The sequence below is a fragment of the Durio zibethinus genome, chromosome 16, assembly GCF_047325235.1.
Source record: "Durio zibethinus cultivar Kanyao isolate XHJ-2024 chromosome 16, ASM4732523v1, whole genome shotgun sequence".
Lineage (NCBI taxonomy): Eukaryota > Viridiplantae > Streptophyta > Magnoliopsida > Malvales > Malvaceae > Durio > Durio zibethinus.
The window spans coordinates 3,122,031-3,148,283 of NC_143177.1; the positions used below are offsets into that span (position 1 = coordinate 3,122,031).

At 29.0% G+C, this 26,253-nt stretch overlaps 3 protein-coding genes across 3 annotated transcripts; 2 read left to right on the plus strand and 1 right to left on the minus strand.

Annotated features, from left to right (window-relative positions):
* The first annotated feature begins 3,795 nt into the window (after window positions 1-3,795).
* LOC111298269 (uncharacterized) lies at window positions 3,796-5,319 on the plus strand. Its single transcript, XM_022893058.2, has one exon. The coding sequence runs from the start codon at window positions 3,916-3,918 to the stop codon at window positions 4,501-4,503; it is 588 nt and encodes a 195-aa protein (XP_022748793.2). The 5' UTR covers window positions 3,796-3,915; the 3' UTR covers window positions 4,504-5,319.
* Window positions 5,320-8,633: 3,314 nt separating this feature from the next.
* On the plus strand, window positions 8,634-9,899 carry LOC111291652 (calmodulin-1-like). Its single transcript, XM_022883493.2, has 4 exons — window positions 8,634-8,843; window positions 8,938-9,095; window positions 9,249-9,329; window positions 9,596-9,899. Exons 1-4 carry the CDS (start codon window positions 8,768-8,770, stop codon window positions 9,731-9,733), a joined length of 453 nt encoding a protein of 150 aa, XP_022739228.1. The 5' UTR covers window positions 8,634-8,767; the 3' UTR covers window positions 9,734-9,899.
* Window positions 9,900-10,214: 315 nt separating this feature from the next.
* On the minus strand, window positions 10,215-13,651 carry LOC111291650 (ATP sulfurylase 1, chloroplastic-like). The gene is made up of 5 exons (XM_022883479.2): window positions 12,901-13,651; window positions 11,666-12,071; window positions 10,983-11,243; window positions 10,791-10,877; window positions 10,215-10,620 (listed from the first exon to the last, which is right to left on the minus strand). The coding sequence occupies exons 1-5, from the start codon at window positions 13,404-13,406 to the stop codon at window positions 10,483-10,485; spliced, it is 1,398 nt and encodes a 465-aa protein (XP_022739214.1). The 5' UTR covers window positions 13,407-13,651; the 3' UTR covers window positions 10,215-10,482.
* Window positions 13,652-26,253: the final 12,602 nt, after the last annotated feature.

A 26,253-nucleotide genomic window follows, 5' to 3' on the forward strand; every position in this document is an offset into this window, starting at 1 on the left:
ATTTTTTTTTGATAGAAAGAAAGAAATGATTGAAAATTTTTTTTTGAGCTTTTATATAACCTGTCAATAGCCAAAATGACGTCGTTTCAATAAATGCCCAAAACGATGTCGTTTTAAGCACCTAGGATCCTACATCAACCCGCGACCCTACCCGGGGTCCACACACTTGACCCGCGACCTGCTTCTCATTCAGCCTCTAATCGGTTTGACTGAACCGAAACCAAACTGCTGAACCAGAATCAAACGGTACCTAACCACTGAACCAACCAGACCGCGCCTAGACTGAGCCGAACCGCACCCGAACCGTCGGATCGAACCGCACGTTGATCGGTCCGGTTAAGGTTAAAAAAAATTTTTTTTTAGAATTTTTTTAAAAAATATTATTTTAGTTATTTTAATTATTATTTATTAATATTTTATTCATATTAAAATATTTATATTTGTTAGATTAAATGATGAAATATGTGGTTAAATTTTTTTTATAATTTTGTTAATTTTTAAAATAAACTTTAAAAATAAAATAATATAAAAATAAATTTAATAATAATACTAAACTAATAAAAAATGTAGGAAAAAAATTTTTTTATTCGACGATGAGATTCAAAGGTATTTCGATTAGTGATGCCTATAAAATCTCTAAGTGAGAAGATTTTTTTTTAAAAATACTATCAGTGTATTTGAGTGTTTATAAAAAATTTTTTTCAATACAATAAATTTTTTTTAAGTAATAAATAAAAATTGATTAATAAATTAAAAATATAAGTAATAAAAATGAGAAGAAAAGAAATTTTATCCAATGATGAGATTCTAAAAGTATTCCTAGTAGAAATGTTTACATCAACATGGTAACATTTTGCATTGCATGCATGACATTTTTTACGAAAAGTAAATTTGAGCATTTGAGGATGAGATTCTAAGGTATTCCGAGAAGCGATGCCTAAAAAATCTTTAAGTGAGAAAAAGTTTTTCCAATGTTATCAACGTACTGAAACATTTTAAGAATTATTTCAATAAAAATGTTTTACTTTATTTTTGTTGAGAATAAAAATTTTTTTTCTAATAAATAAAAGATCAAGAAAATTATTTTTCGAACACAAAAAATTAGACTATTTTTATCAAAATCAAAGGATAACACGTTGTTAATTGGTATCATTTTTAACGAGCGCTGTGGGGGTATTAATCCTTTCTTACCCGTAACCGACTCTCGAACCCAGACTATTTTGCATATCGTAAAATTATCTTTTTAATAAATTGTAATTAATTTTAAAATTTTATTAAAATGATATGTTTTAGTAGGTGGTCAATCGCACTTAACAAAAAAAAGATTAATGACAACTCCGTTATTTTTTTATTTCGTTTTCAAATTCATCGGATAAACACAAAACCGTTACGACAAGAGAAAAGCTAGGGTTGAACTTCAATTTTAATGTTTTTTTAAGGTTTTTTTATCACTAAATCAAAAATTTGAAGACATAAAAAAAGTATTTTATTTCATAAAGGTAGGCACGTGATTGAACTACTTAATTTTTATGTGTTTCATTTAGTTTATTTTTCTGCTTTTTTTTATTATTTTTTGGACAATTTTTCAATAATCATGCAATTAGATTTTGGATAATTTTTAAAAAATTTGAAATATGTGTCAATTTTTAAAACTTTTTATAAAATTAAAAAAATTACGCTAATAATATATCAAATACTAATTTCTAATTAAATAGCATTCCTAATATCTGTTAAAAAAAATAAAAGCATGCACATTTACAAGAACACTTTATTTTTGACAAAGATTTACAAGAATCCTTTATTAGTATTTTATTTCAATAATATATATGTATGTGTACAATTTCTTAGGTAGATTTTTTGCTATAACATTAAGCAATATGATACAAATTAATTAACAATTTCTGCTAATACATTGATTTTGTATATAACCCTTGAAACCTTACATGAAAATCAATTTTTTTTTCATTTTTTATAAATATAACATTTTAATAAATAATATATTCAAAATAATTTTTATATTGAAAAAATTATAAATCAATTAATAAATCAATTTTTTAAATGATATGAAAATTTTTACCTAATATTTTAAAATGATATGGAGTTTTTACTTAATTTTTTAAACCAATAAAGAAATTTTCACTTAATTTTTTAAAATGACATGAAATTTTTTTTTCAAAAGAATTTTGAAAATGTTAACTTAATTTTAATTTTTAAAAATTTATTTTCTATTAAAAACAAAACAGTTTAACTAATAAATTATATTAAAATAAAATAAAAAATTATTATTTTAGATTTAAAATTTTATAAAATAAATCTTAAATATAAAAAATCGAGATAGTATTATCTTTGGTTCATAAATTTTGAGCAAAATTTTATTTTAATCCCTCAATTTGCTACATAAGATGCCACTCGATGCCATCCACATGGCATCAGTTAGTACTTATTATCAATTTAGACGATTTTATAAATGGAAGGATTAGAATAATACAACTTTGAGTAATTACATATCTAATTAGAATTTTTTAAAGATTATGAACAAAATTATAATTTGACTCAAAATTCAACGATAAAAAATGTTATTAATTTTTTTTTCAAATTAAATATTAATTAAGAGTGTAATCAAATCAAATCAAATTGATACAGTAAAAAGCTTAAATTTGAGCTCAACTCAAAATTCATTACTTAAAATTCGATTGAATTCAATTGAATTTTAATTTTTAAACTCAAGTTTGATTTGAAATAAAAAATGAGATACTCAAACATGCTTTATTAAACTTGTTTTTCAAGTAAAAAATAAGTTTGATTTTTATACTTTACTTCAAACTTGAATATTTGTATTCAAATTCAAGTTCAAATTGATATACATGAGGATAAAATAATAATTTTTTAATTAAAATAATTAAAATATATATTAAAATATAAAAATTTGATTAACTCGTAAATTATTTAAGTTAAACATTAAAATACTTAAATTTGATTTATTTAATAAATTAAATCACTTAATTTTAATTTAATAATAATTAAATTAAATTTAAATTTTATCTGAATTAAATTTAAGATATCACACCCTAACCAAATAGCTTACGATTAACTTAGATTAGTTTATAATCTAAGGCTGCATTTGGATATGACCGGAGTCACGTTTCAGTGCGTTTACTCTCTTTTTTTGGTGCAATTGCACCGCGATAAATTGTTTGAATGCACCTCAAAATTTTCACTGGAGAGAAGGGGGTCAATTGAGAATTTTCATTCTCACAGCAGTTCCATTCTCCGTAAAAGACCCTACTTTATTATTATTATTATTATTATTATTATTATTATTATTATTATTATTATTATTTACTTTTGAAACTACAGTGCACTCAAGCTTTTTTTTTTTAATTTTGTTCATTTTTTTTATTTTTTTTAAACTTTATTTTAAACTAAAAATAATTATTATTTTAATATAAAAACAATAATATTAAATTTCACTTATTTATTAACTTTATAAATACCAAATATATTATAAAATTTATTATATATCAATTTTAATTTAATGTCTATCATAATAATTTTATTTTTATTATATTTTATCTTACTGATATTATTATTATATTTATATTTAAATAAATATTTTATTATTAATTTTAATTTTGTCATTATAATAATTAATCTCGTCAAAACTAATTTTATTATTTAGAACTTAAAATTCCATTCATGGTTCCATAAGCATAAGCTGCATTAACCTTGGAACTTGGGCTTTGGAATCGTCGAGTCGACGTACCGGATACCACGTATTCAAGCTTGTATGAAATGCTCGTGTCAATGCACTGCCACGTATTTACACACGTTAATAACTCAATTTCGTTTATGTTCAGTTCTCAAATTTTTATACGACTAAAATTTTCTTAGATTTTCTTTTCTTTCAAGCCAAACATGTCTACTGCAACAAACTTCATGAAACTCTCCCTTCCGTTCTATTCCTTCAAATTAGGCACAGCTAAATTTCCTATCTCGCTGAGAACCTCATATTCTAACAATGCCGCTGTAGTCCTGATAAAAATATTACCATGGCGGCTACTAGTTGAAAGTACAAAACATGTTGACCCACCAGAAGTTGAATTCAGGAGCCCACTGGAAGTTCCTTCAGGGCCAAACTATAGGCCTCCTTCGATTCCGCCAGAGGTTCCTGAGATTCCTAGGACTCCTGAAGTGGACCCTTCTGATACCCCACTAGAATTCACCACCACCGATCCTCCACCACTGGGTCGTCCCAAACTTGACCCTGGCCCTGATTTTCCAATGCCTCCACTGGAACCTCCACCAACTGGTCCTGAAGCTCCTGTCTCACCACCTGGTAGGCCGCCGCCACCTGAAGTGGACCCTCCTCTACCGCCTGATCTCTTTCCCCCACTATCAAAGCCTCCGGATTATGTGCCTCCACCGTCTATACCTCCAAATATTCCACCACCGATAGTTCCACCCGATATTCCACCAACTAAAGGTCCATCTTTTGTTTTTTAATTTTTAGGGAGTAAAACTCGTTGTAATATATTACTTTTCCGCCGTAATAAAATGGATTCCATTTCCATATTAATTATCAGAACAAAAGAAAAAGGAATTCCCTGTTAAAAAAATCTGCATGAACCATTGCGATATATTTTTTTGGCCAATGGGTTCCTATGTTTCATGTCTATCTATTTATATATATTCCCCAGTTTCAAATCTTTTATATATATATATATATATATATCTTGAAAAATTATGTTACTCCTAATAGATCTTAAAAGGCCGAGAAGTTATATGATGTTTCTTTGTTTTATCAGAGGCTTGGGCCTGTGATCGTGATATTAGAATATATCTCTGTTTGAACCAAGTGTGAGCCACCTAAAACATTTATTTCCTAAAGTCTGTTTAATTCAATTTCAACTGGGCTATGAAATGGGTTTTCAAATTGGGATACACCAAGACCATCAATCAGGCACACAATTCAAGGGCCCTTACAGATTACCTGGAGGAAACCGACTCAGTCAGAAAGCTTAGGCACGAAGAGACACTCCATTTTCTTTTCCAAACAATCCCAGAAAACTTTCTACAATGTCAATTCCATGTTATGTATTTCCAGCATGGGTTTTGATTTTTGAAGGTTGAAATCAAAGTCTAAACTGTCGACCATGACTCTGTCTCAACTTATTTCTTACGTGTTAATTATGTTTTAACTTCTTGTCCAAGTAAACTATTTTAGTGGCTACTAGGATTGTGTCCCAAGCTTTCTATTACTAAACTTTGACACAAATTTCAAGGAGTACAACCGTACTCAAAGGTTCAGGGTTGCTAAGCCAACGCAGAAAAATAAAACCGCGTGAATAGCCATGCACATTTATTATTTATGGTTTGCACTTAGTTTGTTATTTTTATTTTCTTAGATTTTAGTTGAATTGAGAGAAAGATTGATTGTGATAAGATTAAAAGTTTTTAATAAAAATTATTGTAATTTTGATTGAAAAAAAAATTTATATTAAATAAATTTTATTAAAATTAATATTTAAATTTAAATAAAGAAACAATAAATTCAATTGTACAACATAAAAAATATGATGAAAATTTATTTTAATTATCAAGTTATCAACGTTCACAAATAATCTCAAAGTAAATAATTGAGAAATAATCTCAAAATAAACACTCACCTTCACAAAAAATCTCAAGATAAATCCAATCAATTATATTTTCATCATCAAGTATTAAAGCAAGAATTAAATTAAATCTGTACCATTTCCCAAACTCTATCTCTTCTCTAATTTTTTATTTCTTTCATTTGTTTTAAGTTATTAATTGATTTTAAAGTCAGAAAGACCTTAAAATCCGAATTTCCACACTGCATGTTTTTTTTTTAACAATCCTGACATTCTGACTAATTCAGCCACGACTTAGCTTCATTCTTACCTAATAAAAAGAGTATAACAATAGTCTTTAGCTGCTTGACTTAACGATCAAACAAGTCTTAAAAAAATATAAAATTGGAGTTCGACTTAAACTTTCTTCTCTCTCTTTATTGTAGGACGCTGCCTCTTGAAAAAAAAAAAGTGTGTAACACTCCTAATAACAAATGTACTATGATTTCAAGCATCTCCGAGCGTGTTGAAAAACGAGTAAGGATCGACTCGTGCAAGCAACGCAGCGTGCTCACTGAGGTTGAAAAATAGGAAGGAAACAGAGTACACATCGCCCCCAGAGTTCATACTTATCTCTACTTTTTGCCTTTGAATGCTTTTGTGGTTTTGTCACCTAACTTAAGTAAAAAGTCATTACGATGAGGTGAAAATAAAAATTTAAAAATTGATTTGAAATGATAATATTTTATTTGAATTAATTTTTTTTATTTTATTTAGATCAAATATAAATATTAAATAATTATATTAAATTTGAATTGAATTTTAAATCAAAAGATAAAAAATAAAAAAAATTAAATCGAATTAAATTATATATTTTTTAGTTTTTATATATTTTAAATTTTTATAAAGTAAAAATAATAATTTTATATTTAAATCTACTTAAATATATTAAAATAATATATAAAAATTAAAAAAAAATTAAAAATTAAAATCTATAAATAAATTAAATCAAACCGATAAAATTTGATTCGGTTCGGTTCAGATTGAATGAAAATTCAGATTAAATTTTAAATTTTTATAATATTATATAATATTCGAAAAAATTGAATCGAATCTGATTTGAATTGAACTGTTATTATTTTTATGATGAGTTGTTATTAGGAAGTATTTGGTTAAAAAAAATTTTATTCAAATTTTATTTTTTGTAATTTAATTTTTTATTTCATTTAAAAAGGTAATTTTTGAATTTTTTTAAATATTCTCAACAATATTAAAAACAAAAAAGTAGGAGAATAAAAATTCTCCTCTTCTTAAAATTATTTATATTCTGAAACAAAAGTAAAAATTTTGTTTTATTTATCTCCATTCAATTGTATTTTTAAACTATATTATATTTTTTAGTCTCTTAAAATTATAAAACAACTGTAGCTTTTATTATTTATAATTTCAACAAATATTATATTTTTAAGATAAAAAAACATAGTGGTTGTTGAAATTATACTTTTGAATTTTTGAAAATTTAACAAAAATTACGTTTTTAAGATAAAAAATGTAGTAGATATTGAAATTTTATTTTCAAAATTCTAAAATTTTAACAAAAAATCATATTTTTAAGATAAAAATATAATAGATGTTGAAATTATATTTTTGAAAATTTGAAATTTTAACAAAAACCACAATTTTCAAAATAAAATGTAGTAGTTGTTGAAACTATATTTTTAAAATTTTACAATTTTAACAAATATTGCCTTTTTAAAATAAAAACATAATGAATGTTAAAACTATATTTTTAAAATTTTAATAAAGATCACATTTTTAAGATAAAAAAAATATAGTGAATGTTAAAAAAAAAGGATTGCATTTTTAAAATAAAAATGTAATCTTTGTTACTACTTATAATAAAATTAAAACAAAATAAAAAATATCTTTACTTATATTATTACATATAAAATTTAAATTACATTTTCTTATTATTAAATTTAAATTATATTTTCTTATTATTATTACATATAAAATTTATTTATTTGGGAAAAGGTTTTATCACTCCCCTTCCAACCCATATTGAGCTTATCGCAAAGTTCGATTTGTGTATTTTTTCTGTGTAGAGATAATTAACATAAGGATAGTAATTAAGATTCTAAAATTATTTTTGTTAAAAATATAAAAACTTTAAAAAATTTTTAATTTTTACAAAAATAACATATTATTCACGTGTAATGTGTTATGAATGTTATATGTTATTCACGTATTATTAAAAATAATATAATAAAGACTTTTTAAAGTAATCTTATATTCTTTTAAACTAAATACAAAAACTTTATATTCTTTAAGTTAACAAAACCCAAAAATCATAATTCCCCTTTCAATATTACTCTTCTTTGTAATTATTTTCTCTTGAAATCTAAAAATTTACGAATCAAACACTTTTATAATCGAATTGAAGGAAATTTTCGTTCATTCAACTCCAACCCAATTTTTTAATATCTATATCCAAACTCAAATTGATATTAAAATATTATTTTTATACTCAATCCAATCTAACCAATATATTCATAATCCGTAATTGACATGATCTAAAACAAATTTAATAATTTTAATATAATATAATATTTATAAAATATTTTTTAATATAAATTATATATAAATATAATAATTTTATTAAATAAATATCTTAAATTAAATATTAAATAATAATTTTATTAATATAATATATAAATATAAAATTAAATAAATAATAAAAATATTTTTATATATATTTGTGTCAATACCATTTAAAACTTGATTTCGAAGTAAACCTAATCTTAAAAATAAAAAAAAATCAAATTCAATGTGTAATTTTAAAAGAAATTTTAATTAATTGAATCTAAATAAATTAAAATTCATTAGATATAAATTATTTTATCATTTTTATATTAATTTTATAGGATTAACAAGAAAGTGTGGGTCCAAAAGACCCGACGTTCCTAAGTTCCCGTAAAAAGTAGCTTGATTTGACTTGGATTATTAAAATCTTTAAGTTTTAATTAAAATTTTACAAATTTAATAAATTTCTTTACATTGGAATTCTATATAAACCCAGCTAAGCTTGAGCTATACTCAACATACACACATACTCTCTCTCTTATACTTCCCAAGTTTCCTGAGGATTTTTTTTTCCAGCAGCCAAACAAACAATAATGGGAGATACACCAAGTGAAAAACAGATTGTCGAGTTCAAAGAAGCCTTCTGTCTCTTTGACAAAGATGGGGACGGTGAGTTTTTTTCTTCATACTTTATGCTTAAAATTGATGCAGCATAATTCTGGCTTTTGTCCTTTATGTTAATGAAGATTTCCATGTTTATTAGGTTGCATTAGTGTGGAAGAATTGGCAACGGTGATTAGATCCCTGGATCAAAATCCCACGGAGGAAGAGCTCCAGGAAATGATAAGTGAAATTGATGCTGATGGAAATGGAACTATTGAGTTTCCAGAGTTCTTGAACTTGATGGCCAAGAAGATGAAGGTAAAAAAAAATTTTTTTTGTTATTGTAAGCACATTTTAACTGTTGCAATTCTGTCTGTTATGACAATTGCAGCCAGAAAAAGATTGGAAACGGAGAGACAAGGTTTAGCATTTAGCAAAAGAACTGAAATATTTGTTTCTGCCAAAAACCAGGAAACCGATGCAGAAGAGGAGCTTAAAGAAGCTTTCAAGGTTTTTGACAAGGATCAAAATGGGTATATCTCAGCTACTGAGGTAAATTTTTATTTTTTTCCCCTTCATTTTTTCATTAACGAACATTTCCAATCAATAAAAAGTGACCAAAGATTAATGCAAAAAGTCATATGTTAAAATGAGAGATATTGATATCTTTTTCTCAATGTTTTCCTTAGCAATTTGAACACACACACACAAAATCAATGGGATTACACATTTTTGCATCTGAATTTTTTTGATTATATGGTTTAAAAAGAATCTAAACCAAATTTTAAAAAATAATTTCCTCTTTCGATTATGTGTAGCTGAGGCATGTCATGATCAATCTGGGTGAGAAATTAACTGATGAAGAGGTCGAGCAGATGATCAAAGAAGCTGATTTGGACGGTGATGGTCAGGTTAACTATGAAGAATTTGTCAAAATGATGACTGCCGCTGGATGAAAAACAACTGAATTATATTAGTATTAATTTTGTATTCAAATTCGCTTTGCTTTGTTTCTATCCGCTGGAAGTAATTTTTCTTATTTGTTGTATTGTTATTGGTAATGGTTGTAGCCAATGTGAATTAGAATGACTTGACTATTTACTAGCACCCATTTTGTTCTTCTATTACTTCTAGTTTAAATTTTCAGTTGTTTTCAGTGACTGGCAAATGAGACACTTCCACCTTTGTTCCCAATACATTTTTATCAGATTCTTTTCCATTGAAGGATTTTTTTTTTCAAAGAGAGAACTGGATGATGGTATCTCATTGATAACAATATACAAGTAGTTTTCGACTTCGTCTTCTATTTCTAAAAATTGATGAATCTGAATGTATTAATTAGCTTAAAAACAGGACAACTTTTAACAAGAAGTGAAGGGGAATGGGAAAAAGAAATGAAATTAAACTTTCGTACTAATCTAAAAGAATAAAGTCATATCTTGTTAAGAGTTTTTTTCTTGATGTATTTCGTCTATGATTTCCAGAGAGTACACGAGAATCCTTGAAACATTTCCCCGAATCCATGTTCTTCATTAAGAACACAACCACACACAATATAGAAAAATGTGCCCTCATGCTCAAGGACAAGGCCTTAATTACTGCAGGAAGGCAAGTTTCATGTCTCTGTACCACTGCCTCTCACGGTTTTATTAAGAGATTTGGGCAGAGAAACCTTACAAGCGCTGGATCACACGTGAGAATTCATCTAAGCACGAACAGCTTCAGGAATCCTGCCATTGTCGGAATATGTCAAGCTGTCGTAGTATTCTACCAGCACTTTCCAACCACCAGGGCACATAAATCCATCAGGAGGGTTCTCTTTGTTCTTTGCAAGTGTCCGCATCTGTAGAATGGCAGCAAGCATTTTAGAAATAAAAGTTGCTTGAAATGACATTGAAATCAAAAAATTTACATTATCACTCGTTCATATTTCTTTTTCCAACTCTTTCTTGTGATTTCTATACTACTGGACGTTAAATCTAGTCAATAGTAATAATGGGAAAAAGAAGATACCTTTGTGCCTGATATGAAGAGGAAGTCCTGAGCCCTTGAGGGGTCAAAGAAAGCCATTTTACCTTGGGTCTTATCATACGCAGCAACCTGCAATTAGAACTTCGTTAGCATGAAACGGGGATTTCACATTTTATGCCTAAGTAGTATCATTTTGTACTAGAAAATAACAATGGGAATGAATGCTTGTTATACCCTGAAAGGAAGGATGTTCAGCCGCTCGAGTCCTGGAGCCATGCTCAAGACCTTTTTCCCGTGATCAGCATCATACAGATCTCTCTTCTCAACTGGATGCCCCATGCCAGCTGGGTCTCTCCCGACAATGTAAAAGTTGGCCCCAGCATTAATCCGAGCCTTAGCATGCCACTGCACTTCAGTTGGGCCAGCATAGTGCATAGGAGATGGGAATATAGAGACCACAGTTGTTTCAGGATCAAGCACACCATCCTCAAGCACCTGATAAAATATATTCATTATTAAACTGTCAAGCATTTGCATGTAAACTTAAACGGTAAATATATAACCATTTTCATGTCAGCAACTGTTTTCAAGGGATTTACTAGTAGACCCTGGATAAGCAAAGTAAAATACTCTGGTTTATTTCACCAAAGTGAGGGTCAGAGAACTTATTAAAGGATCATATGAGACAGCTAAGAATTAATAAGATTTAATGATGGGCTGAGGCGAATAGGTTCTTATTATTATCTGCGAGATATGCATGGCTAAAACCCAAAAAAGAAAAAAAAAGGATGATATAGAAACTGCAGAATCATTAAATTCAGGTTGCTGGGCTTTCAGGCCCCCTCCAGATAGTATAGCAAACAAAGCAACCTCACATGTAGTCACATGACAATGGATTGGAAAGGTTGCATAAATACCTTCTCATGTTGTTTCATTCGCCAAGTAAGAGGAACATCATCCGCCTTTGTGTAACCCCCCAATGGATGAAGCAAAAGTATGGGGTTCTTGTAGCCCATCTCAAGAAGCCGACGACGAGTATCTGTCATTAGCAAAGCATGGCCATTGTGAACAGGATTCCTGAGCTGGAAAGCAAACACAGCATCAGCATTGCGCCTCTCAAACTCTTGACGCAGTTGCACAGGTGACAGCCGAAAACGATCAAGACCGTCATGGTACTTGATTGGCTCTATAACCTGCAAATCACCTCCAATCAACCAATTTCCAGCATTTGTTACAGTTTCTTCAACGTATGGTAGTCCAGGGGCAGTAGTTCCCCAAGTTCTTGCTATCCTTTCTTCCTTGGGGTGCTTGTAAATCTCAATGCTGAAACAATCCAGTTATAAAGCAAAGAATAAGACAATGTAGTCATTACAATAAAAAAGGACAATATATTAATTGAATTGAACGAAAAGACACCTACGATTCGTGAACTACAAAAGAAAATCAAGATGAATAAGTGGAATCTCATGCAAATTGTTTGAGTCGAAGAAAGTTTAAATTATTGGAACTGTGTTTCCCTGCTTCTGATGTAAGTATGGTCTTCCAAGTATTGAAACAACTGTTGTCGTCGGCAGAAAAACCTTAATTTTATTCATTTCAATAGGAAGACTCACTCTATGAAATCACGACCGAGATACAAAGATGACTCATTCAGACAAGTCTTAATTATACTTTCCCATCTCCTTGGGTTGTACCAAGGACGGAGGAAGATGCGGCCTTCACCAAGGATCATATGAGGTTTACACAAGGGGGCTGCACCAGACCCTCCTCATCTTCCCTCAACCATCCCCCACCCCAATTTCATTGAACATCAGCAAGAAGCAGGGAAACTTTCTAATCTATAACACTGCTGTAACTAGACATGAAAGCTTATCAAAGTGATCCAATCACTTGTTCATCTATCAGATTTGAGAAATTCAAACGGTTGAAAATTCATATTGGGCCTTTAGTTAGGGGGCATTAAAAAAAAATGAAAACCAAAAATCCAAAAACCAGAGTGATAGAACAGGAACCTCAAACGACCTTAAATGAAGATCGAATGATTTCGTTTCTTTCTTTCTCTTTAAACAGCAAACTAAAGTGTGAAACTAACCGGAAAAAATAAACATAATTGCCATTACATAATTACTATTTTATGAGTTTATAAACTTACTTGGAGAGAATCGCGACCGGCTGATCATCCGAATCAACGAGAGCGACACTGTTGGACTCACCGATCCTCTCCTTCTGAGAATCATCGATAGCTAAGACAATCGGCACCGACATGTTGACGAAGGAACCATCGTCAAGTCGGAGGGAGTTGAAATGAAGAGTTTGGAGGAACTCGGATTCTTTCATGAATCCGGTGAGCGGGCTAGCCCACCCTTCACTCAACACGTGCACCCATTGCAGGTCGATCTTAGTCAGCTTCACCCTGGGCAACAACGCCGCTTCCCGCTTCTTCAACTCCTGCTCCGGCTCCGCCACGTGGAGGTCCACGAGTTTCCCACCGTCTGGCTCGATCAATCCGGCTCGGACCGAGACACGTTTGGGCATGGTGGTTCGGGGTTTGAAAGAGAGGGAAACAGGGAGTTTGAAGGAAGGGATAAAATGGGTATTCAAGAATTTATTCACAGACTTAGATGGAAACGAAGTTTGTATGAAAATGGAGGAAGCCATTTGAAGCGAGAGAGAACCAAAATCCTTATGGTTCTGCTTCTTATTGTCTTGAGAAATGAGAGAGAGGTGTAGAGTTAGAACTGTATAATGGTAGCTTGGGAAACGGTAACTGAGAGAAAGGTAACAGAGATGATTATGTCTAAGTTTTTTTGAGGAGAGGGGAAACTGGAAAGTGAGGATGAATCCATGTTTGACTGTATTTATAACGGAAGTCAAGTTGTCATGGGAGGATGAACCTGGACATTTGCTTAATTTCTTGCTGTTTTCGTAAAAATAATTATTTATATGTAGTTTTTCAGGTCAAACTTGGCCAGCCATTTGGGTCGTTTTTAGTGTAATTATTCTGCCATTTGAATCTTTTTATCATGCTTTAATTAGATTGCCTTATGGGACGTTTGATTCGGAGAAGTAAGATTACTTTTGGAAATCTAAATCCTCTTAACAAAATTATCAAACCCATTTTCAGCAATTTCATATTTTGCGTTTGATTCATTGGATCTAAATATAAAATTCATGTGTTTTGTCAAGGTAAATGTAAAAATATTTAATGATATTTTTTTACTAAATTATCCTTTAAAATGAAAAGAGATGTTATATTAAGAAGAATCGATCCTTTGTAAAAGAATCAAACTTTTTTTAAATAGAATAATACTCAAGAGCGTTTCTACTTTAGAGATCGATCCACATTAAAATATAATCAATTCATTTTTAGACAAATGATACCTAAGAGTTTTTATACTCAAAAAGGTCAATTCCCATTAAAAATGAATTGATCTCTTTTTAAACAAAATGTTGGTTGAGAGCTTTTATTCTCAAAGGATCGATCTTCGGTAAGAGGGGATCACTCCCTCTTCTGCTTAGAAGGTTAAAATATTATTTAAAATCAATTTCATTCAAGATGAAACTAAAATCAAAATTCAATTCATGCAAAAGCAAACTACAATTCAAATATCCAAAGCTATAATTCATGTAAAAAGCAACCCACAATTCATATATCTAGTTCACTTAAACCAACCATGAACAAGTCTAATATACAAGTCATGGTATCCATAAAAACAAGTAATTTTAAGAGCTTTAACATATATTCATAGCACTTTTACCAACCAAGTCATAATATCCATTATACATAAATAGCATTTTCCATCGTATATACAACCAAATTAGAAGCTACACATGTCCTGTTAGATTGAAGTTAAAGGTTCGTCAATAGGGATTACATTATTTCAATTACTTAATAATGTAATCCCTCATGTATTACTTTGGTATAGCAAATAAGAAATTCACCTTTATGTGTATCTTTACTTATATATTCTCTAACAATAATTATTTCATCGCCTTCAAGTTGTAAGATTTTTGTAAACGTCAATCTTTTATCATTCCCATTAATGTCTTTCATGAAAGATGAAGCAATTAAATTAATATCCTATTTAGCCTTTTGATATGCAATCTTAATATTGCCAATTTGTTCAACCAACTTATTCAACCCATTAGAGTTCCTAGATCTTGTCTTACTTATCTGAACTCTTCTACTTAGGGCAAAAGTTGTATGACAAATTGAATCTGTTACTTTTCTTTTTAAAATTTTCTTATTAAAATTTTCTTATCTTTTTCCTTAAGAACAATGTCGGTAGCATCTATAAAGTTTTCTTCTTCATCACTAATATTCTTTCACTACATTAGCTACAGTTTCAACTCTTGCTCCATTAGCTCTATATCTCTCAAAGATCATGACAAAATCATTGAAGTAGAGAAAAGGTTTGTTTCTTAATCCTTTAATATGTGAATGAGTTTAAACAAATGTAAAAAAATTATGATTAGTATAAGCATTCTTAGCTTAAAAATCATTAAAAAGGTATTTTATTCAGGAGATGATTCTAAATAAATAAGTATGAAAGCTATAGTTGTAAACCATGACCGAATTTATGGAAGCATTGGTTTATACAATCCTCTTAGTATCTATTCTAGGGATAATTTTTTTCACTATCTTTTTTTGAGAACCACCTAAATTCCAACTAAAAAAATGAAATGACTTTTCATTATCTTAATTGAAGTAATGAGCTTTCCAATATTATATTGCTTTTTTCGAGAACCGCCTAATAACAACATTCATTCTATTTATTAGAAAATCAAGCATTAACAACAAAGCAACTCAAAACAAATTTCTTACTGAAGCTAAATTTTTTAATGAAGATTCAAATATCTTACTGAAGCTATCAACTTCCAATTCAGACTTCTTATTGAAATTAAATTTATGAAGAAATCAATGACTTAAACAAATTTGTCAGAGAAAAAAATTAATTATAAATATTCGAGAAGAAAAAATAATTAAAATTTACCTTTCTTTTAACAATCTGTTAATGGATAATTTTTAGTAAACAACTTAATCCAGTTTCTTTCTTAAAAACGATTGACAATGAACCAATTGAAAAGATCAAACTGTAAAAGCAAAAAATCAAATAAAAAATCAAAGCAAACAAAATCGAAGGTAAAATCTTAACACTATAAACCCAAATCGGGGTTGAGAATGGATTTTGCTCTTGGTTTTTTTGAGGGGAGAAAAACAAATAAAAATGGACGAGAAATTTGGCATGTAATTTGTTTGAAATTGAACCATTTAAGCCTAAATCGAAATAGATTGCAAACAAAGAATAAACCAAAATGATTGAGCAACAATAGAAATAGCTAGATGAGAAGGCTATGATAATACATTAAAAAGCAAAAGGAATAGTGACAAAAGTGAAGTATTAGAAGGGAATCAACAATTGAATTAGCCTAGTGTTTCGTTCCAACAGAAAAGGTTAAGGTTAAGAATGGGTTTCACTCTTGATTTTGCTAAGAGGAGAAAAAAGAAATAAAATAAAATAAATAAAACATGAAAAATAAAAAAATTTTGATATGTTATTTGTTTCAAATTGAAGGGAAAAATGAACTTAAAATTACATTTTTTGAAGGCAAAATAAGAAAAAAAAATCACATTCCAAGCTAAATGCAATAGTACCTCAAAAGGAGGTAGGTTTTTTATTCACCCAAACTTTTTTCTAATTTAGCACTGTTTGTAATCACACATTCTTGATGCTCAGGAATGTTGTTGAACCAAATGATATAGTCTAATAATGGAAAGTAACATTCTACCTAGTAATCCTATTGTCTCCGAACCAAATGCTCCCTTATTGATTGTCCATTTAGATTACCACCATTACATTATGTTTGGTTTTTGGATGAGAGAAAAAAGGAAAAAGAAATGAAAAGAAAATAACATTTTTCCTTTTTTTTTTTGATAAGGAAACAAATGATACGAAAATGGATGGATTTACTTTTTTTCAAATTAAAAAAACATCTTTTTCACTTAAATTAAAATATATATTTTTATAATTTTATCCATAATTCTTTTTATTTTTATTTTTCATCTTTCATACCAAATACAAGGAAGAAAATCCCTTTATTTTCATCATTTTTTTCTTACCTTTTTTTGTTCTCTCTATTTTATTTTCTTTGTACTAAAAATAGTATTAGGTTTTGTATGGTATACATGAAATATAATAAAAGAAATATATGAAAAATTGAGAGTAAAAGAAATTAAAGAATAAAAATAATTTTTTCTCTCTATTGTTATGCTCGAGAAATTTAGTGTTGCATCACCCCACCCATGTTCTATTTATCACTAAATGGTGGATTGGTTAACTTTCTTTTTTTTTTTTTTAGAAGTTAATGGAGTGAAACAACAAGATATTATATCCCCTTATTTGTTTGCTTTTACAATGATATTATGTCTAAGTTATTAGATACTGCAACCAAGTTTGCAGATTTTGCTTACCATTGAAAATGTAAAAGAGTCAATTTTACTCATTCATGTTTTATAGATAATTTATTGATCCCTACTAAAGGAAGTTTGATTTTATTATTGAAATACAGTCTTTTATTGTTTTTCTTGTTTACAACAAAATTGTACAAAAGTGAGTTGTTTTCTTCAAGCATGAGTAAGAATCTCTTAAAAAATACAATAGGTATCGAGGTTTAAGTAGGAAACTTTACATATAAGATATTTGGAAATCCCTTTTATTACAAGAAGGCACATTAACATGGATTGTGCTCCTTTGATTGAAAAAATTAATACCTTAATCACTGGTTACACTATTTAAGTTCTTATGCATGTATGCTTTAGCTTACCCAATCAGTATTAGTACATGCATTTTATTCTTTCTAATAATATTCTGAATAGGTGAAATTTGAAGGTTTTGCATTTTTTTTTTGTTTTCAAGAAATTTAAAGTTTTTCAAAAATTTTAAACTATTTTAATGTTAATTTTAATTTTCGCCCATTAATATATTGCCATGCGATAGACTTATCTATGGGTTAGGTGGATCCTCGACATGGTATAAACAAGTTTCAAGCTTGCCTAGATTCGGCTCGACCTGAAATATAGGCTTTATTTTGTTGCCCAGAACTGACCTATTTTAAAATTTTTACACATGCCTATCTAAATCGACCCATATTTTTATTTTTTTTGTAAGTAAAAAAATAAAAATAATTTTTATAATAAATATTAACTATGATAAAATAAATATTCAATAAAATAAAGTGTAAAAAATAATATAATTAGGTATATAGGCATAAGATATTAATGTATACATATATTATTAATTATCTATTTATTTTTATGTAATATAAATAAAAATATATATAATAACTATTCAAGTCAACTCAGGCTCAAGCCTTAAACTTAATGTCCAAGGCCCTGTTTATTTTTAAATGAATCTAAAATTCAAACCCAAACCCATTTAAGATACCAAAAATTTATGTCCAAATCTTTTCAAAATTTGAATGAACTTTCATACTCAGACAAGTAACTTGACCTTGGATATATGTGGTCATTAAAGGAAAAAATTACAGCACACAAATAGTCTACCATGTTAGCATTTTTCTTACCACTTCATTAGAGATTTTGTCATTCTATTACATGGGTTGCGTTCATTAATGGCAATCTCAATTTTTATCCATTAAAAGATTTGATTTGATAAAAATAAATATTTAAATGTTCTGATTGATTGTAGTAATAAGATACAGAGTTGATAATTATTTAATTTTAATTAAAAACTTTTTATATTTAAGCAATGATAACTTTTTTATAAAAAATTAAAGTTTCGTTTGATTAATATTTTTGTTACTTATTTTTTATTTTTAAATTTATTAAAATATAAAAATAAAAACACTTGTCAAAAGAGAATAACCTTTTTTTTATTGAATTTTTTAAAAAGAAAAGATTGCATTGCTCATTATCATAATTTGTCTTCTTCAATAATAACATTGATAAAGTTTAGACCCTCCTCAACCTAAAAAGCTATCTCATTTACTCGTAAAGCCTCTTTAGATAGTAGGTGTGCTACCTTGTTGGCTTCTTGTTTAGCATGCAAACATTCCTAAGACATACAAGTTGCAAGCCAACGTTTTGCCTCATTAATCAGATTCTCGTACAAGGACCAATCCTTACCCCTTTGACTTATTAGTTTAACTCCCCCTAGTGTATCATCTTCCAATTCAGTTCTCTAAAAGCCCATAATAGCTATAAATTTCACCACTTCTAACACTGCTTGGACCTCAACCATAGTAGGGTCCTTGCAATGTAGAACTTGCTTGTGCATGGATCCCAACACTTACCTACAGTGATCCCTAGCAATGATGTCAATACCTATAATGCCCTCTTTTACATTGAATACTCCAATGAAATTTATTTTGACTGCATTTTTAAATTTTTTTTCCATTTTACCACCTTTCTTATAGCTTAAGGATTCTGTTTAGCTTGTAAATTATTAATAGGACTTTAGGTAATTACATGCAAACCTAGCAATTTCCTTGCTTGACCTATGCACCTAATTTTTTTATCTTCTCATTCATATTAGTCCAAATGGCCTAAGCTAGGATTAGAATTCTTTTCCTTCTTTCTAAGTTTGCTTCCATTACCATATGAGACATCCATTCATTTACACTTTGCCACTGTTGTCCCTTCGTGTTTACTATAAGTTTTTATTTTCTTTATGCTTCAGCTACAATCGAGCACTCTATAATTGCATGTAGGATTGATTCATCAACCTACTTGCACCTTTGGTAGAAAGCTTAGTCTAGTAGCTTCTTTTATTTTAGATTAGCAAAAACTAGTAAAAACTTATATGGGATTTTGATAGAGAGTTTCTATAGGGTTTACTCTATGGGAGGTCATTACCTTAGGTTTTCTATTTTGGATCATCGTTGAGGATTAGTTAGTCTTAGCCCTAGTGAATATAGTTAGTGTTGGCATTTTTGTGTTCTTTTTCGAGTGAAGTTTAGGGCATATTATCAAAAATGGATGAAATGCCTAGAGCACTATACAAGAGTTTGAAATTGACAAATGAGGATAATGATAATATAGTTACAGACATGTATAGTAAAGGTAATGAAAATGAAGAAAGAAGAGCCTAGCCAGTAGGTACACTCTTCATAAATAGGGCATTCAATAAAAAGGCAATGAAAAAGATGCTAAAAATTATCTCATGATTGGCTAAATAGGTAAAGATTACGGATTTAGAGGGCAACATGTTTCTTTTTAAGTTTTCTATTGTGATAGATCATAATAGGGTACTAGATGGGTCACCATGTCGTTTAATAAGTAGATCATATTATTCAAAAAATATAATGAAAAACTTAAACCAAAAAATTACAATTTTAATAAAGTAACATTTTGGGTTCATGTTTACAGATTACCACTATGTATAAAGAATCACAACAAAGCAAAAAAATTGGATAAAAAATAAGAGACCTTAAAACAATTGATACCGAGCTTGATTGAGGAGGGTGGTTGAGGTTCTTACGTATAAAGATAGACATAAATGTAACAAAACCTCTCCAGAGGGCTGTACAGATCATAACATATAGAAATTTCAAGAAAACTTGAGAGAGATTGAGCTACAAATGATTATCGAGCTTCTCCTATCAATATGGGAAACTAGGGTATATAGAAAAAAATTGTGAAAAAAGGTATAAGAAAGAAGAAGAGGAAAATCAGATAGCAAACAGTATAGGGTATGGTTACGATCATCCCCTCTGAAATATAAAGAAGTCGTGAGAGATAAGAAAGGTAATAGTTTCAACAATTAAGATTATAAATGAAAGTGGATAGGCCAATATAAACTCCTCATACACAATAACAAATGGCAGAAGAGTGGTCTGATGAATATTAGTTAATAACATAGTAGAGTTAGACCCAAATTCAGAGTAAGAGAAATAGGTTATGCAACAAATTGATCTTGACTTTAAAAGCATTAAAAAATATCTTAAACGAATTATTAAAGGACAATCGAATATACAAAAAGAGGGTGATATCTCAAATAGAATATTTAAGGAGAAGATTGAAAAGCCACTCAATAGTGGGGTTCACAGGCATTCCCACTTGAAGCTCAAATTAATCATGTGGAAAATGTCAAAATAGGTTTAGAGGATGAAGTTGGATTGACACCCAGTAGAATAATACTTATACTGAGCCTATATGGGAAACTTTTGGATAACTTGTTACTTAGGAAACATTGGCTTACATGATAGAAATTGTAGAGAAGAATGATACTTTGTAAGAGTTTAATATGGAGAAATATGCATATAGGTCTAATACTCTAGTGATGAACATGGAAACATGATGTACAGATAAGGCCTTATGCAATGTTGAAACTATTATTAAAACCCAAGTTAGGATAAAATGAAAAAAGTTGGCATATGGACCCAATAAAAAACCTAATAAAATTACACAAGTAGGGAAAAAATTGAACTAAAAGAATCGAGAGATATGGATATTGATAATTTGGAAAAAAAAAAGCATGAAGAAAATGGAAAATGATACAGATAGTAATTCATAACAAATGGCAGAGACTTGTTACAAATTCTGTTGAGAATAATAAGGTGCCTGGCCTGAAATTATTATGGGCTTGAGAACCCACGAGCAGTTTGAACTCTTTAAAAGATGCTAATGAGAGAAGTTATCAAGGTGGGTTTCCTTTGTAAAGCCTTTTCTAAAGTATGTGACTTAGATAGAGTTCGAAAAAAATGTGTTATTAAAGGAATGGTTGGCATAGATGCTATTGGGAAAAATGAAGCCTGTTGATTTTATGGAAAACAAAGTTGATTTAAGGTTACTGAGTTACTCTCGTCACCATATTGATGTGGCAATTAAGGAATTAGATAACCAATAATAGAGGCTAATCGATTTTTATGGTGAACCAAATGCTAAGAAAGAAGGACAACATAGAATATATTTAGAAAACTGGTTACTAAACACCATAATGAAATATTTTGAGATAGTGAGAAAAAATAGTAGGGATTAGATTAGAAGGATAAATGGTTGAATTTCGAAAGGCACTTGGATACAAATTTGTTTGACTTAGGTTTTAAAGGGCTAAAATTTACTTAGAGTAGAGGATCAAACCTTACATCTGGGATAAGGGAGAAGCTTGACTGGACAGTGGCTTCAAAAGAATGGTGGGAGAGGTTTCCTAGCTATACAGTCAAAAACTTGGCAAGTATAATATCTGACCATATCCCGATCATGGTAAATATATGGAGGTCAAAGAAGAAAAAACTTACTCAAAGGGAAAATGGAAAAAGTTTTTTGAAGCGATTTGGCTAAAAGAACTTGAATGCAAACATCTAGTTGAAGGGGGTGAAAGAAGAATATTAGTATATAAATAGGGTTAATATAGGAATAAGGCAAAAACTGGAAGAGACACTAGAGATAATGCACAAATAAGGCACAAAAAAATTTTATGGTCAAAGTGTTGAAATTGAAAGTGTGGAAAACTCAGAAATAAAACTATGTAAAAAACTAAGAGTAAAAGCTAAATGTATATTGAAAAATTAGTCATTAAGAATTACACAAGAATATTAGGTTTGTATACACTAACTAGAGGTTAAACTAAGAAACTAAATCTTCCTAAAAACTGATCCTATGATTAAGGGATTGTCTATCTAAATTTTTTATCCTTAATTTTAGGGATATAAATACTTAATTCTAGAGGTACAAAAATAAATATACATATTACAATATTACAATTAATTGTAAATAAGTATTTTTTCACTCTCTCTTAAGCTGGTAAATAGGTATTTTTTATTCTCAACTTGAAAATAATTTTTTAAAATATTGCACTGCTGAGACCTTTAGTCAACACATCTACAAGTTAACCCTTGGTTGATATATAAGGTGTACAAATTAACCCACTGTCTAGTTTTTTCTTTATGAAATACCAATCTACTTTAATATGTTTTGTTCTGCCATATTGTACAAGATTATATGCAATACTTATTGCAGACTTGTTATCACAGTAGAGTCTTATCAGTTAATTTCACTTGATTTTTAATCTTCTAGGATAATCTTTAACCATAGTAGTTCACAAACTCTTTGAGTCATTGCTCTAAACTCTGTTTTAACACTTGATCTTGCCATCACATTCTATTTTTTACTCTTTCAACTCACAAGATTATCATATAAAAAATTATGATAGCCTGAGGTGGATCTTCTATCAGTTATTGCACCTACATAATCAGCATCTGTATATGCTTCTAGAACTAGCTTCAAATTTTTTTTGAATAAGACACCTATCTTAGGATTGGTCTTCAAATAGTACAATACACAGTAAACAGTCTGTAGGTACAATTCTTTAGGACTATGCATAAATTAACTTATCACACTCACAGTATATGATATATCGGGTTTAGTATATGAGAAATAAATAAGCATTCCAACTAATCTTTGGTACATCTCTCTATCTACAGTAGCATCTTCATTAGCTTCATTAATTTTATGATTAGGATCTATATGTGTATTTATAAGTTTACATACGGGCTTCTCATTTTTTTTAGAAGATCCATCATATATTTTTATTGTGAAATGAAAATACCATGCTGTGAGTAAGCCACTTCAATTCCTAAGACGTATTTCAATCTTTCTAGCTCTTTTATCTTAAATTCTCTAGCCAAATATTATTTTAGAGATTCTCTCTCTTTTTCATCATCTTCAGTTATAATTATATCATCAACATACACTAATAAAATTATAATTCTCCCTAAATCAGAGTGCTTGATAAATAATATGTGATCTTCTTGACTCTATTTATATCTCATTGCTAGCATCATTTTGGTAAATCTCTCGAACCAGACCTTATGAGATTGTTTAAGGCCATATAAAGCTTTTTTTAGCTTGCATACTTTGTTTGCTTCTAGATGACCTCTAAATCCCGATAAAACTTTCATATATATTTTTTCTTTCATATCACTATGTAGAAAAGTATTCTTTACATCAAATTATTGAAGCTGTCAATTGCAATTTGCAGCTAATGATAACAAAGTCCTAATTGTATTCATCTTGGTAACTAGAGAAAAAGTTTCTTGATAATCTACTTCATAGGTTTGAGTGTAGCCTTTAGCTACTAACCTGGCTTTATACCTTTTAATAATACCATCTGTCTTGTATTTTACAGTGAAAACCCATTTATACCCCACTAGATTTTTTTTAGGCAACTCTATCTGTTCTTATGTCTTATTTTTCTCTAAGACCTCAATTTATATTTTCATAACTTACCTTTATTTTTCACTGGATAATGCCTCAGATAATGTAGTTAAAACAGAAATAGTATTTAAGCTCACAAGAAAATTTTTGTGAGATGGTAAGATTTTTCAACATAAAATTAAAGATTATGTATAGTAAATGCTTAGTATATTCTTTAGTTCCTTTCCTAATGGCAATAGGTAGATTATAATCACTAGTAATAGTTTTAGGATATTCATGCCTATTTTGAGAAACAGAGTAAAAAATTATAGTTATCTTATTTCTGGAGTTAGGATTACGTTCTTAGACTAGCACTAGTTCAGGATCTGAAACTTTTTTTTTGAGTACACATGTAATTCCTTCATAGAATTAAGAACAATATTATCTTTTGTCATATCTTCTATATTTGAAATGGGTTCAGACCCAAATTCAGTGTTTTACTTAGGCTCAACAAAAATAGGTTTTGACTCAGAAGAATTAATGGGTGAAAATGTTAAAAAAAAAGACAAATCAAGCAAAAAAAAAATCTTTATCATTATCTTTCATGAATGAAGTCTCCCCTTGAAGATAAGGTTGAGTAAAAAATGATTTACTTTCTTCAAAAGTAACATCTGTAGACCCAAAATTTTTTGGTAAAAAAATGATAACACTTATACCCTTTTTTAGTTGAAGATACACTTAATTGCTCTTGGATCCAACGTTTCCCTATTATGACTGTGAACATGAATAAATGATGTACAACCAAATATCCTAGGTGTGAAGTTGTTTATGGTATTAAGGTTGGGATAGAATTGTGAAAGTAGTTCCATAGGAGTTTTAAATCTCAAAACCCTTATAGGTAACCTATTTATAATGTATATGGCAATGAGAACAACTTTCCTCTAGTAAAATTTGGGTACATTTGCTTGAAAAAGGAAGGCTCAAATTATGGCTAGTAAATAACTATTTTTCCTCTCTATCACTCTATTCTGCTGTGAAGTATTAACAAAAGATAACTCATGGATAATCTTTCTCCTTTTGAAAATAGGTGGATATATGGTTAAAATAGTCTCTTGCATTATCGACCTAAATCTCTTGATTTTTACTCCAAATTGATTTTGGATCATGTTTTAAAAGCTTAAAAATATACTATTCACATCTTATTTAGATTTAAGTTAAAAAAACTCAAGAGACTTTAGTACAATCATATATAAATAAAACAAACCATTTTACACCAGAGATATTAGGAATTGTAAAGAGACCCTAAATGTCACTATGAATCAAGTAAAATGGAGTAAAACTTTTTTTATTACTAATTAGAAAAGACACACATCTGTGCTTTACAAGTTTATAAATATCACAATGAAAATCTTCGATGTTTAATCCTTTGAGCAAAAATGAAAACATGTTTCTCAAAGTTCCAAAAGAAAGATGTCTAAGACGAAAATGATAAAGCTAGATTTTACCTTTATTGAAAGATTTTTCAGAAAGAAATGATAAAGGTATACTATTCTTGATATTACTTATGTTGTTTGATATCTTAAGATAATATAGTCCATCTTTCTCCTTAGCAAGTCTAATCTTCTTCCTCGAACTCTGATCCTAAAATTCACAATAAAAGGGATAATAAAACACTTTGTAGTTCATATCTTTGATAAGTTTTTGTATAGATATCATATTAGTAGATAATCTAGAAACATGAAAAATATTTTTAAGAACAAACAAAGGATTAATTTGAATATCTTCTAATCCTGTCACTGTAGTAAGTGAACTATCTACAACAATAATTTTTTTATTACTAGGACACTGGGTGTATGTACTAAACTTTTGTAAGAAATATATCATATGATCTATGGCTCCTAAGTTAATGCCCCAAGAACTCATAATAGGCTTAAGCAAGACATTTAATCCATGAGAACCAGAAGCTTTACCTGAACTAGAAACCTTACCCAATGAACATATCACAGTAAGTTTTTCAAGGGTTTTCAATAGCTTTATCAGCTTTTCAATCTCTTCTCTGTCCAACTCTTTTTGTTTTTGAGATATCTGTAATACTCTAGTAATTTTTCTAGTTGACACTTATTCAAATTAGATGGTAGTGATATCTTTCTTTGAACTGAAACAAGTCTTAAGATATAATTAAAAATGACTTTTAACAATAAAGGCCAAAAAAAGGAAAAATAAAATGGCTATGAAGGCCTTAATAAGGTTCAAAAATGAAGGCCGAAAATAGAAGTCAGCAATGAAGGCTAAAAAATTTTACTTTCCAAGAAAAACCTAAAACTTTGATACCATATGAAAAACTTCAAA

Coding starts and splice junctions, on each gene's coding strand:
- LOC111291652 (XM_022883493.2), top strand. CDS start 8,768: ATGGGAGATACACCAAGTGAAAAACAGATTGTCGAGTTCAAAGAAGCC. Junction 8,844..8,937: donor CTTTGACAAAGATGGGGACG/GTGAGTTTTTTT, acceptor CATGTTTATTAG/GTTGCATTAGTGTGGAAGAA. Junction 9,096..9,248: donor TGATGGCCAAGAAGATGAAG/GTAAAAAAAAAT, acceptor GCCAAAAACCAG/GAAACCGATGCAGAAGAGGA.
- LOC111298269 (XM_022893058.2), top strand. CDS start 3,916: ATGTCTACTGCAACAAACTTCATGAAACTCTCCCTTCCGTTCTATTCC.
- LOC111291650 (XM_022883479.2), bottom strand. CDS start 13,406: ATGGCTTCCTCCATTTTCATACAAACTTCGTTTCCATCTAAGTCTGTG. Junction 12,072..12,900: donor CCGGTCGCGATTCTCTCCAA/GTAAGTTTATAA, acceptor GGATTGTTTCAG/CATTGAGATTTACAAGCACC. Junction 10,878..10,982: donor TGAACATCCTTCCTTTCAGG/GTATAACAAGCA, acceptor TTCTAATTGCAG/GTTGCTGCGTATGATAAGAC.